The following is a 19,001-nucleotide window of genomic DNA, read 5'->3' as shown; positions in this document are numbered from 1 at the left end:
GCTACTATTAAGTAATATATTTCTACTAGGTATGAAATAGTATCTTGTGGTTTTGGTTTGCATTTCCCTAATGGTTAATGATACTGAGCATCTTTTCATGTCCTTATTGTTCATTTGCCTATCTTCTTTGGAGAAATGTATGCTCAAGTCTTTTTCCCATTTTTAATTGGGTTGTTTATCTTTTTGTTGTTGCATTGTAGGATTGTTTTGCATATTCTGAATTTTTTTTTTATTAAACCCTTATCAGATATGTGGTTTCCAAATATTTTCTCCTCCTCTGTAGATTGTCTTTACTTTAATGACAAAGACCTTTGATGAACAAAAGTTTTACTTTTGATGGAGTCCCATGTATCTACCTTTTCTTTTGTTATTTGTGCTTTTGGTGTAAAGCTTAAGAAACCATTTCCTAGCACAAGGTCCTGAAGATGCTTCCAAAAGGTTTCTGCTAGGAGTTCTAGAGTTTTGACTCTTATTTTTAGATCTCTGATCTGATCCATTTTTTGTTAATTTTTGCATATGGTGCGCAGTAGGGTCCACCTTCATCTTTTGCATATGGATATCTAGTTTTCCCAGCACCATTTTTTGAAGGGACTATTCTTTGCCAATAGAGTGGACTTGACACCCTTATCAAAAATCATTTGTCTGAGAATGTGAGGGTTTATTTCTGAACTCTCAATTTGATTCCATTGGTCTATACATCTATCCTTAAGCTAGAACCATGCTGTTTTGATTGCAGTTGCTTTGTAATAAGATTACTTGGGCTCTTCTTTTTCATGGTGGTTTTGACTATCCAGGCCCCTTACTCTTCTACATAAATTTGGTGACTGGTTTTTCCATTTTATCAAAGAAGGCTGTTGGAATTTTGACTGGGATTGTATGGAATCTGTAAGTTGCTTTGGGTAGAATTGATATCTTAATATTTATTCTTCCAATCCATGAATACAGAATGTAATAAGAATGAGCTCTTGGAAATGGATTTTAATTTGAGATTGGTATTTCTGTTGTTTTTACTTAGCTGAAGTGCCTAACTTCACTTCCTCTGAAAGCCACCTCTTTCTTTTCAATAAATTTATTTTCTTTTGCTTAACTGAAATTAGTTTTTATTGCAATCAGAGTACTATCACTTTAAGAAAATCAACTTCTCTTTTAAGTCCTTACAAAAAGTCACGTGTTTTCAAAACACTGTGGCCGTTTGTGCTGCCTGTTCTTTCTCTTTCACCTTAGGCAAGATGCAAAGCTTGACCTCTTCAGCGTTCAGAATGTTTTCAGATTCAGTGTCAGGGATTTTTCCATTCTCAGGTTTAAAATTTTAACCTCCCCTAAACTGTTTGGCAAACGATTTAGAGACTGGTTTATTGCTCATAGAAGCTGGAGGCACAATGCATGAGACCAGTAATGTAGACAAAGACTTTATACCTACTGAATTGCTGGCAAACCCAGGTAAGGCTGTGGGCTGTATGGAACTAGTGGAGGAATTGGGTTAAGATGGTAGTGATAGTTATGGTTTCTAGGCCTTACATAGGGGAAAATGGTTAATATGTAAAGTTTTCAAGATTGAGAGTTGGAGTGCTAGAGACCATAAATAAGTTTGTGTAAAAATATGTGAATACTGAAATACTTAATCATAGCAACTATGGAGAGATAATCCATTAGAAAATGGTATAAGAGAATGGGATCAGGTTAAATTTATGATTGAGAATGAAAATGATTAATTTAAGGGAAAAATTATGCAAACTGTAAACTATGTCAGAGTTGCAAAATATTATCATTATTAAATAAAGTATAAAACTTTCATGGAAGCACTTAGAAGAGAAAAAATTAAAAAGTGAAGTACATTTCCAATTTAAAAAAGTAAAAGAGGTAAAAATAAAAACATACTAGTATTCAAATGGAATTATATAACATTGAAATATACATATATATATATGCACTATATATGTAATATCCTACATATATAATACCTAAATTTAATATATCTATATTATGTTAAGTTGTATAACTCTATAACAAATAGTAAATCTTAATATTATATAAATATTGAATATTATATACTCATTTTGTAAAATTGATAGTTTATATACAATAAGTATATTTATAATATAAATATTATATGATATGTACAGCTATATACTAAATATTACACTATATATTGATTGGGTATTCAATATTATATATTAATTATATATACTATTAATTATATACATATTAAATATTATATATTATATAAATTTTATAATGCATGTGTAACACAAAGAATGAAGTTATGATACATGCTGCAACATGGATGAACCTTGACAACATGCTAAGTGAAATAAGCCAGACACAAAAGGACAAATATTGTGTGACTCTGCTTATAAGAAATATCTGGAATAAGTGAATTCTTACAGACAGAAAGTTGATTACAGGTTGCCAAGGGCTTGGAATACTGGGAATGGGGAGTTATTACTTACTTGGTATAGAGTTTCTGCTTGATGTGATGAAAAGTTTTCTTAATGGATGGTGGTGATGGTAGCATGACAATACAAATGCAATTAATGCCACAGAATTGTACACTTAAAATGGCAAAATTTATTTTATATATCTCACCACAATAAAATTTCAAAAGAAACACACATTCACATGCACACACATAGATAAGGTTTTCTCCCTCATGGAACTTACAATAAAATGACAAAATATTTTTATTAATCATTCTTCCTTTTCTACCCTGGCCCATTAACTTTTTAAATCAGCTTTTGCCTGCCCCTTGAGGTTCTTTGGTATATTCTTTTGCCCTCAGAAATGCTCATGGAGGCCTAAATTCTACAGTGTGGGCTTGACCTGAGACCTGAGTTCTACTCTGTATTGTGAAGTGTCTCAATTCAGCTTTAGGGCCTAGCAGAGAAAAATATTTTGGTAAATGTCAATGAGAAGCTGGCTGATAATTGCTAATATGGAGGCAACATTGGAGAAAAATAATAGGTCTGTTTAGCCAAGGACTCTTACTACAGACAGGTGTAGCTGAAAGTGTGAGTCACAGGCAAGAAAAAGGGTCAGAGGTTGGCGCCAACAATAAACTTCACAAGAGATGTGAGGTAACCTTAGATGTTTTAAGATGTAACACAAATACTGAAAATTGCACAAAGCCAATATACAGCTTAATGAATTATTCTATTCTGAGCACTCTTGTAATCACTATCTTTTGTCAGGAGAAAGACCTTTGCTGTCCATCTCAGATGCCCTGCATGTATTTACTCCCATTTAATCATCCCTTCCTCCCAAAAGTAACACTAATTAGACTTCTACGGTAATCACTTTTTTTTAAATTTGTGGGAACGTATCTACAGTATAAACTTCCCCATCACAACTCCTCACAATCACAATATTGCAGTATCTTACCACCTTCCGTTACTAAAACTTTCCCATCTCCCCAAATAGAAACCCTACACCCCTTATGTATTAACTCCCCATTCCCCTGCCCCCTGCTCCCAACCCCTGGCAACCTGCACTCGAAATTCTGCCTCTTTGAGCTTGTAACATCTTCGATATTTTCTTTGTAGTTACATGGTAATCATGTTTTCCCCTACCATTTTGCTTTAAGAAAATGTCTTTCATGTCTCTTTTAGTCTGTAGAGTCCCCCTCAATATCTCTCTTTCTGAGTGTTCCCTTATTATCCTTTTAAAGAATCAGTATTATTTGTTCTGTAGAGTTTCCAACAGTCCGGATTTTGTTGCTTTCATTCCTATACTTTAGTTTAACATGATTCTTTCCCCTATATATTTTCTTTAAATGGTAGGTATATCTAGCAATTTAATCAGATTCATATTTAGTTGCGCTATTTATTTATTTATTTATTTACTTATTTATTTTCGGTAAGACTACTTCATGAGTTGTATGCATTCAAGATTGATTGTAACTTCAGTGAAAGACTAAACTCTGGAGACCCAATAGTAAATTTATAAAATGACAGGGCAAATTCCCCCTCTAGTGAAAAGGAAAGGAATTAAATGGAGTAACATTTTGACAGATAATGCTTCTGGAAGTATGATGTGTACATTTAATAAAAAATGTTTTTTCAATAATTCTTGCAGGTTATCTGCCTTCAGAAAAGGGTTCTCATAATAGTATCTTGAAACGGGTCTTCGTTTCACCCTTGGTCATTTGTCTGAGTCTGACTATTGTGCTGTGTGGAATGGTTACTACAGCCCTAGGTAAGTAAATCATAACCTTTGCTTATCTAGAGAATTCCACTTACCAAAAGAAGAGAAGTCTTCTTGATAGTTTTCTTGTTCTTTGCATCTCCTAATGTAAATCTTTTATTTTGTCAATAGATTTTAACTCCCATTACCCTGTAAGTAGGATCCAAAATTTTAATGGTGTAAGATAGGGGTCATATTATTTCAAGTTTTGTGGAATGACCAGAGTCTGTAGAAGATAGACTCTAACTGTCAATCTGATTATGTTTCAATTTATATTTTGCTATGCCTGTAGTTGTGTGGTTTTACTGCATGTGTGTTTTCTTCTCTCAAAAATTCTGTTTTTAATTACAATTACTTAAAAGAGAATGTGAATAGGTTCTGATGTAGGGCATGTCAAAATAAAGCTGTAGGAGCATATGTGTTTAATTTAGGGTATTGTGTTCATGCTTGAGTACTGGATGTGGATTCAGTATGTATTATTTTAAATAATGATAATTAGGGTACAGGCTTAAATAGAATAAAAAGAAGAGAGTACTAAAAATTATGCTGACTTACAAAACGTAGACTTCTTTACCCTTCAATAATTCTAAGATGAAGAAATAGCTCTGTGGGGCCGCTATGCTCCATCATTCCCTAAGCCTTGTTGGCTTCTGCAGGATGTCACCATCAAGCTCAGGTTTCTTATAGGAAAGGAAAAGAGTATATGGAAGGGACATGCTCAAGGTTCAGAACAAACAGTGGTACATGTCTCTTGCATTCAAGTTTCGCTTGTGGAAACTTAGTCACAAAGCCGCAATTACCTTTGGAGGAGTCTGGGAAATATGAAGTTGTCCAGCTTTGACTCAATTATTACAAAAGGAGAAAAAAACAGATTTTGGTGGACAACCAAAAACCACATATAATCCTAATCTTTATTTGTATTTTAGTTAAAATTCCAGGGGAAAAAAAGGCCTGTTTTAGGACATAAGGAAAACTCACCTTTACTAACTCAAACCCAGTGATAATGGTCTCTTTTCTCTTTCCAACTCTCTTTCCATTCTACTATATAAAAAATCCACTAAAATGGACCTCCAGTAACAGATATCAGATGAACAACTTATAAACATTGATTTGAATGTAATCCTCCTTGTTAGAAATGTTCATAAGATGAACTATACATAAGATATTAAAAATCACACATTATCTTATTATACCGAGTTTATCCATCAAGCCTTCCTTCTACATTTTAGACTTGGCGAGGGCTTTTGAGGGGGATATACAAGTGTACCTCTTCTTCTGTATTACTGCAAAGAAAGGGTAAGAGTTGCCGTAGTACAATTATATTCTATTGGATTAAACATATATAGTTCTTTCGATGTCTGTTATTGAGGCATAGCCTGGCGAATTTACATACCCCAGGAAGTAGTGATGAACATATGGTTCACCCTAGGTCTGGCTCTTCAATAAACCTTGGTACCAGCAGAATAATCCAGAAAAATATATACTCTCAAGTCATTAAAAAATGACTTAATTCAAATACAGGTAATAACTGATTGAAATATATAATCATGCCTTTCTCATTTTTCACAGCACATAACTACACACTTAATCATCCTTTTGGAAATTCCCCTTAAGACACCAGTTTGTCTGCCAAGTTAATCATTAGTAAGAGCTAAGAGTTTAAGAGCACAGACATGAGTACAATTCTGAATTTAGATGGCCTGGTTTGAACTCTAGCTCTTTTACTCACAAAGCTTTGTACTTTTGAACTGCTCTCACAACCTCTCTGTTCTGTTTATTCAGGGGTATTGTGAATTAGGACTTGGACTCAGACAGTGTTTGATACCCAGTGCTTTGAGAATAAAAATTATTTGTTTGAAAACTCAACTTATTTTTAGATAAAATACAGTATTTTAGTTGTAAGTATACTGCTAAAAAGTTTTTAAAAATAAAATCATGTGATGCTATAATGTAATGAAATTTGAGGAAAATCTGAAATGGTTAAATAATTGCCCCAAAGTCACATATTCCATATTTTTTATAGACAGAATTCTGATCCAGTTATTTTGAATCTAGTTTCTTCTTAACCTCTAGAATTTACTCCATTTTAAAGCAAGTATGCTTTTTTGTAAATTTCTAAAGTGTTTCTGTTTTTCAGGAGTAACATATTAACTAATGCTGGTTGTATCCTCTGTGCTCTCATAGCATTTGTTGTCTGATAGTGTAGTTGTTTCTTATGCCTGTTAGTTGAGGTGTGTGCTCCTTGAGGCAAAAATACTTTTTCCCCCATATCCTTAGCCCCTAGGCCAGTACCTGGTACAGAGTAGTCAGTAAATGATCACTGATGGAAAAAGTTCCAAATATCATTTTATCCTTTTGAATGCAAATTTAAATGCCTCAACTTCATTTTCCAACTTCTCTAACTCTGCTTTCCCTACAAACCTTTTGGATAGAGACTTTTCCTTCTAAATGTTATAAAAGAAATTGTACTTTATTGGTTAGGTACCACATACACATTTTACCACGAAACTATCTGGATTCAAATCTCAAATCTGCGAGTGTTAGCTGGGGAACTTTGGCAAAATTACTTAACGTCCTGTTCCTAATTTCCTCAACTGTAAAATGGGCATGCTAAATCCAACTCACAGGGTTGTTGTGAAGATAAATAAGCTCATATACCTATAGAACATAGACCATCAAGTATCTGGTATCTAGTAATAGTTTCAAAACAATTTTTTTTTGTCATTTTCTTCTTTTGCTTTCTTCTGTTTTTCTGTAAGACCATTATGGCTGATGTCTGAGCAGTTAATTTTTCAACTCTGTGTAGACTATACTCTTATTTATTTGTTTTGTTCTTAATTTCTCCTGTTATTTAACTAAAAACTTATTTTGGCACCCATGATCCAAATCACTGACCATGATCTTCCACATAAAATAACTGCCTGTGCCTTTTGCCCTTCTTGAAATCTGTGACTCTGCCCTCTGTGTCCACAGATTATACAAGATCGTTTAATTGAAAAAAACATTGTTGTATTTTTTTTTGTATCTGTACAAGAGGCACAGAAATCACCCTTACCTCTATAGTGGAAAGGTAATGGTATAAATAATTATAAATTCAGTGTATAAAATATCATTAGGATTCAATAATTTGATGCATGTAAATTACTTGGATCACACTTGAAACAAAGTAACCCTTGAAATCTGTTTCCTTCTACTTTCATAGCCATAATCAGCATCATTATTGCCAGTGTCACCTTAATGAGCAGGTTAAGCTAAGATAAAAGTGCAATAATTAACCCATCATGGGCACTATGAGTAAATATTTTCTGGAGTGATCTTTGCTCAAGATTACTCTGTACAGAAACCCTGAACAGAGAGATTATGCATTACTTTTTTTTTTTTAACCTACACTTGAACTTTGAAAACCAATTATTATGAAGAGGGAAGAATTGTTTGGATTTGGCCAATATACTTGGTATCTGGGATGTGCAGTAATCTCTTGTCTACTCTGTCATAGCAAAGGACAAATTTTGACTTAATTCCACAACGCACGTGCTGCATGAATAAGGGAAGCTCAGATGGTTTAAAAAAGGAGAAGCAAAACTACTAAGTGGCTGTATAACATCTCAGGGTCGGAGACATCATTGCTTCTCTTAACAGCTACTCTAGGTTCCAGCCCTTGTTTTCTAGCAGACACAACCAATCTTTCTAGACAACAAACTCCCTCTTGGAGAATGTACACTGGAAGCAAGCTAGCTATGAAGATCCCTTTATAGATCAAAGCCTGATAAACATGTGACACTCACAACTATAAGACCACTCCTGCTCCTCGTCCCAACCTGGGCAGTAACCTGAAATCTACCCCTTGCTACTACATCCAGAAGGAATTCCACAGAGACCCTTCAAGTGCTGCTCCCGAATCTCAGGGTCAACAATGCTTGGAATATCCCATGTTCTAGATGGTTCCAACTTATCTCCCCATCCTTTTATGATTCCACACAGCTGATCATTTCTTGCTATTTTGTAACCACAAGTAATATATTTTACACATTGATGAAGCAAAAATAAATGTTAAGTTTGTAGAGATTTAAATTAACATTGCCTACTCAAGAAAGGAAAAGGTGAAGATGATTTTTTCAGCCTGTATATATCTCAATATTAGTCAAGAAAATATATTCTGAAACACAATTTAAATCTACAGCCCTCATTTATTTAAATAATCATAATAACTTTGATTCTAGTACTTAAGACTGCCTCCTTTCATTACTCATTCTGCATTTCTCTTCCCTTCAACCAGCACTTTAACTGGAAAAGATTCATTGTCTGGTGCCAAGAGTTTCCAAGTCATCCTCTAGCCTGCCATTAGTCTTTAAACCTGAGGCAGGAGCAGGGATAGCACAATAGGTCTGCATAGATTTGGAGAAGGGCAGTCTGCCTTCAGGTCTAGTCCCAGAAATTATACTCCTGATGGTAGGTATAATTTGGAACCTAGCTTGTGATGCGTGCCTTAGAGCACGTATTTTCCTGGTGTTATATGATTAGATATTCAGATGACATCAGTGATTATCAATAACAAGGTTCTGTTTCTCATAAAAGCCAAACCTAAGGTGCCTCCTTGGAAATTATGCTACTTAAATTTACCGAGTATGCAGCTTTCTGGTCTGCCATAGATACTTTTAGAGCTATTGGGTTAAGAGGAGAAGGGGGTCATAAAAGCTGCACAGTCAGCTGCTGGGAGTTCAGTGACTACCATCTGGAGAGACTTTCCTTGCTTTGAATCTCACTTAAAGAGATCATCTCTCCTGGATATATGGGAAGTATATCAGAAAAAGTTTGTCCAAGTGGAATAGTGCTGCCTCAAAAACCCAGAGAGCCTCCCTAAATGTTTCATCTTCTTAGTAGAAGGAGGCTTAGGGTACAGCAACTTTTTTCATTGGCATGGGACTATCCATACATGCTCCAGACCATTACATCTTAAGAAAATTTACTCATAGATGTTACCTATACCTGCCACTCATTTCATTTACCAAGGCTTCTAGAGCACTAGTACAATCTGTTCTCCAAGCTGATCAAATGCTGCTATTGAGGTACCTGGCATTTTAAGGGAGGGTAGCATCATTGAAATCCAAGCAGACAGGTATGTGACCCAGGGCTTGAGGCGTTAAGAAGGCCTTCTTCAGCTTACCCAAACCATTGAAGGAATTCGTTTGAATCTCAGATCTGCCATTTACTGTGTAATGTAGGCAACAATTTTGAACACTTGTTTGAAAAATGGGAATCATTCTTTTAATACTACACAGGAGTGTTGGGAAATGTATTAGAGAGCAATTGGTAATTCATACAGTATGAAATAAACTGTTTTTATTTTCAGTAGCTACAGTTAAATTCCACCGAAAGCCACCAGAATGTCTTGAAGTTGCATGCCCAGACAACTGGATTGGCTTCCAAAGAAAATGTTTCTATTTTTCTTTTGACACCAAGAATTGGACATCCAGTCAAAGATATTGCGACTCACAAGGTGCTGACCTTGTACAGGTTGAAACTTCCCAGGAAATGGTAAGGAAATAGGTCTGGCTGGAATTAAAGATTCAGCCCGATCAGGGTACTGTGTGGTGTTGGGTGAGAACACCACATAGTAAGATATAGGGTTAGACACTTGCTAGTCATTGACTGCAGCACAAGGAGAGAGGAACCCAACAGGTGTTACATTCTGCTGTGGGCCATCTGCTCTTACCTCAATGACAGGAACACAGCCAGAGAGAAAGCCAATGCCTTCTTTGATTTGTGAATCAGAACTGTTCAAATACAGATTAGAAAATTAGAGGCAGCAACATAATTTTAAATTTGTAGGAAGCTAATAACAGTTTCAAAATAAATCAAGCAAAAATAGAATGACAGGAACAAATCTATCAGAGCAAGAAATTTAAGTAGGCCTCTCATAAAATGATGGAAGAAGCAGGCAAAATACATAAGGGTACACACACTAATGTAAAATGTTAATAACAGGGAAAACTGGGGGGTGTGGTATATAGGAACTCTTTCCTTTCTGCATGACTTTTCTGTAAACCTTACAACTGCTCTAATAAACAAAAAGAAAAAAAAATGGTTTTGGATTCTACATTGCAGACAATCTTTTAAAACTATCATTCTATGGGTTTTGGTATAGTTTCGAAGAAGAATGTTTACGATTATTTTAAAAGGCTATTAAAATACTCCTTCCTTTTCCAACTACACATATGTGTAAGGCTGCATTTTTTTTATACACTTCGGCCAAAGCAACATATCACAAAAAATTGATGCAGAAGATATAAGAATCTGCTATCTTCTTTATGCCAAGCATTAAAGATATTTTCAAAAATAGAAAGCATTGTCAAACTTCTTACTAAATATAGCTATAGTTCATTAAAATGTTCTTAATGCTAAAAATACAGTAAGCATATAGAAGTTTTGAATAACATAAAAACTAATTTAATTGGTAGATATAGAATACTGGATCCAGCAAACTATAGAATTTTTTTTCAAGCATACATGGAAGATTAGCCAAAAATTGACTGTTTACTAGACTATAACGGAAATGAATACTTTTAAAGGACTGAAATCATTCATACTTTGTTATCTGAGTACAAAGCAATTAAGCCTGAAATAAATAGCCAAAAAATATCTAGAAAAACGTATATACTCGGAAGCTAAGATGAGAATTTCTAAATTACCTATAGGTAAAAAAAGGGAAATTAGAAAATAATTACACCAAACTACATTAAATAAGATTATAATAGCCTTGATTAAGAACCAGACAAGGAGGGTAGGATAAAGAGCAATTAGAGGCCAACCTTATTCATGAACATAAATGCAAGATTCCTAAATTAGTAAACTGAATTCATCAATGTAGGCAAAGTATAATATACATGAGCAAGTTAGGTATATCTGAAGAATGAGGGCTTGCTTCAGAATTAGAAATCAATCAGTATAATCCAAGACTTAAATTTGAAGGATAAAATATTTCAATGGAACCACAAAATATTTTATAAAATTCAACATTGTTCATCTTAAAACTCTTAGCAAACTAGGAGTAGAGAGCTACTTTAACAAGATAAAGAGTATGAGCATCTACAAAATACAACAAATCTTACATTTAATGCTAAAACATCGAAAGATTTCTCTCTGGATTGGAAACAGGCAATGATATCCCCTATTACCACTTGTATTCACTGTTGTATTGGAAGTTCTAGGCAGTATAGTAAGAAAAGAAAAAGAAATAAAAAATTATTAGTATTAAAAGCAAAGAAAAAAGCCACTTCTTTAACCTTCTATTATTATGTGGTGTTTGTATACATAGATAAGGCAACAATAAGAGAGCTTACTAAATTTTCCAAATACAGAAATTAATTGCATTTTTCCATACTAATAAAAAAATTAAAAAGAGTTAGAAAACTTCAAGACCAGAGATTATAAAGAGGTCAGTTTCCCTCAACATAGCATATAGAGCCACCAAAGTCTTAATTAAAATGGCAAAAGATTTTGGTGGAAATTTATTAGGTGAATTTTAGACTATATATGGAAGTGCAAACAGCCAGGAATAGCCAAGACATTTGAAGAAAAAGAACAAGGTGGAGGCACTTGCCCTGACATATACCAAAGTTCATTATAAAGTGACATCATGAATACATTGTGACTTGGGGGAAGGGGACAGACAAGTGCGGCCAATAGAACTCACTGGGAGGCCCAGTTCCTTGCTCTATGGCAAAAATGTCACTGCACCAGATCATTGGGGAAAGGATAGGTTTGTCAACATTTGGTCAGTTAAGTTAGATAATCCATTTGGAAAAAAAAAAAAAAGTAAAAAGGAATCACACCTCTGGTGGGAAGGTGATGGCATTGCAACATTCTAAATGTGATTAATCCCACTAATGAAATGCTAGAGAGGGGTTGGAATGGGAAGATTTAGGCTGTATATATGTTTCCACAATTGAGAAAAAAAAAAAAAAAAGACTAAATAGATGATGACAATTAAATGCCAAGGATGATCCTGGATGGGATCTGAGGAGGGAGGAGAGGAGGTTCAAAGGGACACAGCTGGGACATAAGAAAAAAAAAAGGAAATATGAAGTGTAAGATTTGTATCAATGTTGAATTTCTTGAACTTCTCAGCTGCACTTAATGGGATTGCATAAAAGAATGTTCTTGTTCATGGGAAATGTTTATGTGAATTATATTGTTTGTTCAAGGATGTGTGCAGCTTGCTCTTATATGTTCAGAATACAGAGCAATAGATGATGGATGATAGATAGGGAGGGAAGGAGGGAGAGAGAGAGGGAAAGAAAGAAATGGTGGTGTGACAGGATGTTAAAGTTGGTGGATTGGGGTATCGGGGGAGGGGGGTCGGGGTATGATGGAGTCCTGTGTATGGGGTTTGTATTGCTTTTGCAACTGTTCCTGTAAGTTTAAATTTATTTCAAAATAAAATAAAAAAAAATTACTACTAGAACATGTTAAATGGAAAAAAAAAAAAAAGGAATCACACATCATATGGTACATGAATTCAAATCAAAGACCTAAATATAAACGATGAAACTAAAAATGTCATGGAAAATAATATAGAAATATATCTTCATGACCTCAAGAGAGTAAAGCATTTCACTAAGCAGTAGTTAAATTCACTAATAACAAAGGAAAATATTGATATATTCAATTACATCAAAATTAAGGGTCTGTAACCATCAAAAGATGCACTGCATCATGAATGTGTAGCAAGGGAAATTGGCCTACACTGTCGTTGTGAGTATGATTTGCTACAACTACATTAGGAACCAATCTGTGTCATTTGGTAAAGGTGACGATCTGCATGGCCTGGGGTCTACAATTCTATTCCAGGACAGATGCCGAGAACGTCATAACAGCGTTCATCCTAACTCCAAACTCGAAACCACCCATGTGTCAACCAATAGGAGAATGGATAAACAAATTGTGGAATATTCAAACAAAGGGATACTATATATATATATAGAAACAAATAAGTTATTGACAATTCCTTTCCATTTTAAATAATCTTCTCTATGTATGTGTAATAATATAGTGTGCATATTCTCAATGCTTTATTTTGCATTCAAAATGAAAAAGAAAACTACAAGAGCAGTTAACAAAATAGCATAGAAGCAGCACTTCTGTGAAAGCCTGGGTGATATCAGTATCATCTCTGTGTTCTTTGAAAGGAATTTCTGTTGAGATACAAGGGTCCTTCTGACCACTGGACTGGACTGAGCAGAGAACAAGGCCAACCCTGGAAATGGACAAATGGTGATGAATTTACTGGATGGTAAGTTCTGGAAATCTGGCAATGATATTTGTATTTGAATTTACTCTTCATGAAACCTAAAGTGTTCCCTAGTTACACACTCTACGATATCGTATTCCAAGATTAGTGTTCTAGTCCCATCTATGTCCTTTAGGAGCCCTTTCCCTGCAAGCAAACCACACAGCTTCTTGAAGTCTGTTTCTTCATCTCTAAAAGCGAAGCAGTAGTTGTCGTTCTATTGATTCCACGGGGCTGCTATAAGCCTTGGAGGTTTCAATGGATATTATGTACATTTTAAACTATAAAAGATGATATAAATGAAAGTTAAATGTCCATGTAAAACTTCCATTGCATCAATCTTCAGCCATTTAGAGAGGGATTATAAGTAATTGCGATGGAAGCTTCTTCCTATGTTTGACTCATGGTGAGATCATAGTTTAGGACAGGTAAAGTTTAGTAGTATGGAATTTAGTCTCAGTTGTATATTTAAAGGATATTTATAGTATTGAAAATATTTTGGATAATGCTGAATGACTTGGATCCAGACAATTTCAGTAAACGTTTGCTTGTCTGAGATCAGGAGGTTTTTAAAAGCTATTTTATGATGATAAAGTCATCAGGATTGGAAAGACAACTTTATTTAGCAGAAAGAACACTGGATTTGGCCTTGGTAGGTTCCAAAACCAGTTCTTGCTTCAGTGCTCATAAGCCTTTTGACCTTGGACATGACGGTAAGCGATAAGAGTTGGAGAACACATCCACTTATAGTTGTTGAATCTGCACTGCATAGCACATGGTGGGTGCTTGACAAATATTAGAATTAACCTTTGCTTTTTCCTTTAAAATCCTAAAATAATAATACTCTGCCTAATTCTCAGGGTGTTTTAAGAATAAATATATTTTTAACTATCCAGTTGTTGAAAACTGTTCATCACTATAGATACATAAAATATTATATTAAGGCCTTGCATATTTCAACAATTAGCAAGTCATATCAGTCCATAACAATTTTCACTGAATAAAGAGGAGGAACTTGCAATTTCTGAGGATGTCTGAGTCAGACCATTTAAATTCAGCTCAACTGCACCACAGTTGCAGCCTAGAACAATCAGGGAAGTAGGAAGGCAATAATGAAACACTGGGTTAGAAAAAGCTGCTGAGGTGTTCAGGTATTTAAAGAAGCAGATTATTGCCGAACCTGTAGAGAGAAAATAGGTGTCAGACCTCTCCCACCAGCCAAGTGAGGCTTTGGATGTAGTTGAAATAACACTATACTTATAGACATAAGATAGATTTGATTCATGACTCAGTGCTGTCCCCTAGCTTATTTATTATATCTCCTCCTAATCAAAGCCCATTGACTAGCTAATGATAAACATCATAAGTCAGGATAAAATCATGGTCTGTGAACAAGCAAAACCTTATCTGTGAGTTCTTCTCCACTCTTCCCTTTCTCAATGTGAAGGGGTGGATATAGCCTAGACTTGACCATCTCACTGACCTAGGGAATCCTAACTTGCCTTGTTAAATGGACTTGGGGAATTTGGTTTCCTTGGCTATCAATGGGAGGGACGAGACATGTCTCACGGGGTGATTGTTAATATTAAATAGATGATATGTGTAATGCATCATACATTTAGAGGCTGAATTAATGTTAGTTTCTTTCTTTTCACATCTTTGGTTTCTCTACTTTTAAAGAAAGGACCCGGGGTTAACTGATTGATGTGGTTTCTTCTTCTTTGGCAGGTTTCACATCAGAGGAGGAGGAGAGTGTGCCTATTTGAATGACAAAGGTATCAGCAGTGCAAGGAGCTACACAGAGAGGAAGTGGATTTGCTCCAAACCATTGCTCAGACCCAATTACGTAGGCCCAGATGAGGCAGCAAAGCCATAACTGATCTTCATTTGTGTCCCTGACAGGATATGTTTGAGTCCTAATCCCTGGTTCTACACACTTGAAACCATCTGTAAGGCTAAGGTGAGGCCAAACTGAACCCTCCACCCCGAGTTGCTGGGGGAAGGTGCAGAGGTGTTGGGCTTCCTCACCTGCATTGTTGCTGACATTCTCACAAACATTGAGGACTGGCAGTTTGGTGTGGTGAGCTCTCTATCTTGGGATATGCCCTTGTGAAGCTTGTTGCTGCAAAGGAGAAGCTAAATCTGCTTATAATTGTGCCTAAGAGTCTCCCCCTGAATACCTCTTTGTTGCTCAGTTGTGGCCCTCTCTAGCCAAGCCAACTTGGCGGGTGAACTCACTGCCCTCCCCCCATGTGTGATCTGACTCCAAGGGGTGTAAATCTCCCTGGCAACGCAGGAGTTGACTCCCAGGGATGAATCTGGACCCGACATCATGGGATCGAGAACATCTTCTTGACCAAAAGAGGGATGTGAAATAAAGTTTCAGTGGCTGAGAGATTCCAAATGGAGTCGAGAGGTCACTCTGATGGGCATTCTTATGCGCTATATAGAAAACCTTTTTTAGGTTTTAATGCATTGGAATAGCTAGAAGTAAATACCTGAAATTATCAAACTGCAACTCAATAGCCTTGACTCTTGAAGACAATTGTATAGCAATGTAGCTTACAAGAGGTGACAGTGTGATTGTGAAAGCCTTGTGGCTCACACTCCTTTTATCCAGGGTATGGATGGATGAGTAGAAAAATGGGGACAAAAAAACAAAAATAGAAAAATAGAGTGGGAAGAGGGATGGTTTGGGTGTTCTTTTTTTACTTTTTTACTTTTGTTTTTTATTCCTATTTTCACTTTTTCTGATACAAGGAAAACATTCAAAGAATAGATTAGGGTGATGAATGCACAGCTATATGATGGTAGTGTGAACAACTGATTGTACACTTTGGATGATTGTATGGTATGTGCATATGTCTCAATAAAATTGAATTAAAAAAAAAGTGGTAAGAGAGAGCATCCTTGCTTTTTCCTGATCTTAGGGAGAAAACATTTAGTCTTTGACCATTAAGTATGATGTTACCTGTAGTTTTTTCATAGACTATCTTTGTCTAGCCAAGGTAGTTTCCCTTCAATTCTGAGGTTTCTGACAGTTTTTTGCAAGAACAGGCCCTGGATTTTATCAAATACTTTTTATGCATTTATCAATATGATCCTATGATTTTTCTTTGACAGGTTATACTAATTTTGGAATGTTGAACTTGTCTTGCATCCCTCATATAAACCCCACTTTGTCACGATGTATACTTAGTTTTGTACATTGCTTAATTACATTTGTTAATATTTTGTTAAGGATTTTTGCATCCAAATTCAATTTTCCTTTTGATATATCCTTCATTGCTCACACCTGAAGAACTGTTGAGTCTTTTGAATACTTCTGAGTGCTTTTAATGTTTTTCATTAATCCTTCCACTTTGTACCACTCCTACTGCCTCAGCCTTTGCCTGGTATGTCAGCACCTCACATCTGAAACAAAGAATACCTTTTTAATTGGTCTCCTATGCTCTAATCTCCTCCCCCTCTTGTTTTTTTATTTTGTTGTGTTTGTTTTTTTACATTTTTTTGTTCAAATTACTTTTCTAAAACCATTACTCTTCTTCTAAAGATGCTTGATAGAGAGGGAGGTTGCCCATTTCCATAGAGAATGACTAAATTTTTATTTTGACTTGTGGTTAAAATATATGAGAATGACTAAGTTTTTATATTGGCTTATTGTTAAAATACATCTTTCTACTTTTAACCAAATTCCAGGTACTTGATGGGGACTTTACTCTCTCACCCAATTGACTCACAGTGTCTATTGTTACACTTAGAAAATCTAAAATTTTGGAAGATTTTATGGAGGAAATGAAGCTCATTATATGCAATACTCTGAAACCTGCTCTTGCATTTACTGAGAAAATCTTAAATGACCATACTAAATTACATTGTTTAGGATCCCATATCTCAGGATGAATTAATTGTTTTCTCATTTTTGAACTCTTACCAATTTTATATATCCTTATGTAGTACTATATATTTGCTTATATATTGTATATAAATGTACTGATAGTACCTCTATGCTACTGACAAAGAATTTAATTTCTTAAACTTAATCATTAATCTCTGAGAGAGCAGGTATTCCATAATGGCTATAAGGATAAAAGCTAAGGAAAAATTAAAAAGGATTTTTGGGTAGGTGATCATTTCATTCTACTTGTATTATAATTGGTTGTCTTTCTGTTTTCCTTCAAGATTAAAAGTTATGTCTTTATGCAATTATATGCATCTTTATATTTGTACACACAAATATGGACAAAAAATGCCCATGTTTTGCCAGTTGTAGGTCATTACTAAGTATCCATAGAATATGCTTATTTGTTATTGATCCCAAATGCCTAAAACAATTACAACCATTCTGAGGATAATGATTCTAGTAGAACACACTTTCATAGATGCTTTCTGCCACTGAGAATCCTGATATAACTATATATAATTTTTAAAGTGTTGTCAAAATAAAGAAGATATTAAAAATAGTTCTGATGATGACTTTTGCTTTTAGAAAACTTATATTCCAAGTCACAATACAATTTTTTGAACACAAACACATCCCTCAAAATCATATTAATATAGCACATGGTGTTTAAGGAAGTGGTTTTAGAAGGTGGAAAAATTAATGATCTAACTTATGCTTTCCTGGTTGACCTTTATTTAATTCTATCCCTTTTCATTTAAGAGCTCTTTCTGTGCAATATATTCTATAAATCCTGAAATTGTTTTATACCATAAATTAATAAACTAATGAATTTTGGGGGTACATTGCAAGTGCTGACTTGAAATTTAAGTACTTCTTCCAACTATATTATTTCAGACGGGTAAGTGTATCATTCATGTGTGTGTGTTTGGGGGTGGGGAGGGAGAAGGAAGGAAAGACAATCTTAAAAATAATGATTTAAAATCAACTGCTACATATCTATCTATCCTTTCCTCCACAATAATGAAACTTTTTGAATGGCAGAAACTGCCATTTTCAAACTCTCATTCCATTTAAGAGACCAGTGATTTTCCACAATACAAATGAAATTCAAAGTTTTAGGAAATGGCAGAGATTTTTCTAATAGAAGTCTCCATATGTACTTTCTAAAGTAGAAAAGTAGCACAGACACACTAATCCTCCAGATATTTCAATTGTGACAACTGTGTGGACAATCCACAGACTCCACCCCTCCATATAACTATTAGATCTGGTTGGGTGAATTCATTAATGTGACCTTATAAAAAGTGTAAACCACTTGAGAATACATTTCTCTGCTGATGACTTTGGCTTTTCCCAGTCCTCATTTCAAAATTAGGCCAATTGAATCTAAATTGATGCTTTGAGTGATGAAAAGGAATTATATGTCCCTACACTGGATGGTGTTTTCTGAAAGGTAGATCCATCTAAACTACGATTTTCACCATGGTGAGTTCCAGGCCAATTCAATCAAGAAGGATGAGAATATTATACATAAGCAAGAGTAGTAATAAAAAAAAGTAAAGTTTGTTAGTTACAGACAATTACATAGATCCAGATGGAATTCCCAATGAACTTAGCAAGTAAACAAAA

At 34.9% G+C, this 19,001-nt stretch overlaps 1 protein-coding gene across 2 annotated transcripts; it reads left to right on the top strand.

Annotated features, from left to right (window-relative positions):
- Window positions 1–1,200: 1,200 nt before the first annotated feature.
- LOC119543027 (C-type lectin domain family 2 member D-like) lies at window positions 1,201–15,698 on the top strand. 2 transcript variants are annotated; one of them, XM_037847610.1, is made up of 6 exons: window positions 1,201–1,440; window positions 4,072–4,191; window positions 9,530–9,714; window positions 13,368–13,471; window positions 15,197–15,243; window positions 15,371–15,698. In XM_037847610.1, exons 1-6 carry the CDS (start codon window positions 1,380–1,382, stop codon window positions 15,379–15,381), a joined length of 528 nt encoding a protein of 175 aa, XP_037703538.1. In that variant the 5' UTR covers window positions 1,201–1,379; the 3' UTR covers window positions 15,382–15,698. The 2 variants fall into 2 exon arrangements, with proteins under 2 accessions (XP_037703538.1, XP_037703537.1); XM_037847609.1 differs by having other exon boundaries at window positions 1,202–1,440; window positions 15,197–15,698.
- Window positions 15,699–19,001: the final 3,303 nt, after the last annotated feature.

The sequence above is a fragment of the Choloepus didactylus genome, chromosome 8 (assembly GCF_015220235.1).
Source record: "Choloepus didactylus isolate mChoDid1 chromosome 8, mChoDid1.pri, whole genome shotgun sequence".
In the NCBI taxonomy this organism is placed as follows: domain Eukaryota; kingdom Metazoa; phylum Chordata; class Mammalia; order Pilosa; family Megalonychidae; genus Choloepus; species Choloepus didactylus.
The sequence above is the reverse complement of the archived record's forward strand: the minus strand, read 5'-3'. Positions and strand labels throughout refer to the sequence as shown.

Excerpts from the sequence above, each read along its gene's own strand:
- LOC119543027 (XM_037847609.1), top strand. The coding sequence starts at position 1,380 with ATGCATGAGACCAGTAATGTAGACAAAGACTTTATACCTACTGAATTG. Across the intron at positions 4,192-9,529 it reads AATGGTTACTACAGCCCTAG|TAGCTACAGTTAAATTCCAC; the intron begins GTAAGTAAATCA and ends TTTTATTTTCAG. Across the intron at positions 13,472-15,196 it reads GGTGATGAATTTACTGGATG|GTTTCACATCAGAGGAGGAG; the intron begins GTAAGTTCTGGA and ends CTTCTTTGGCAG.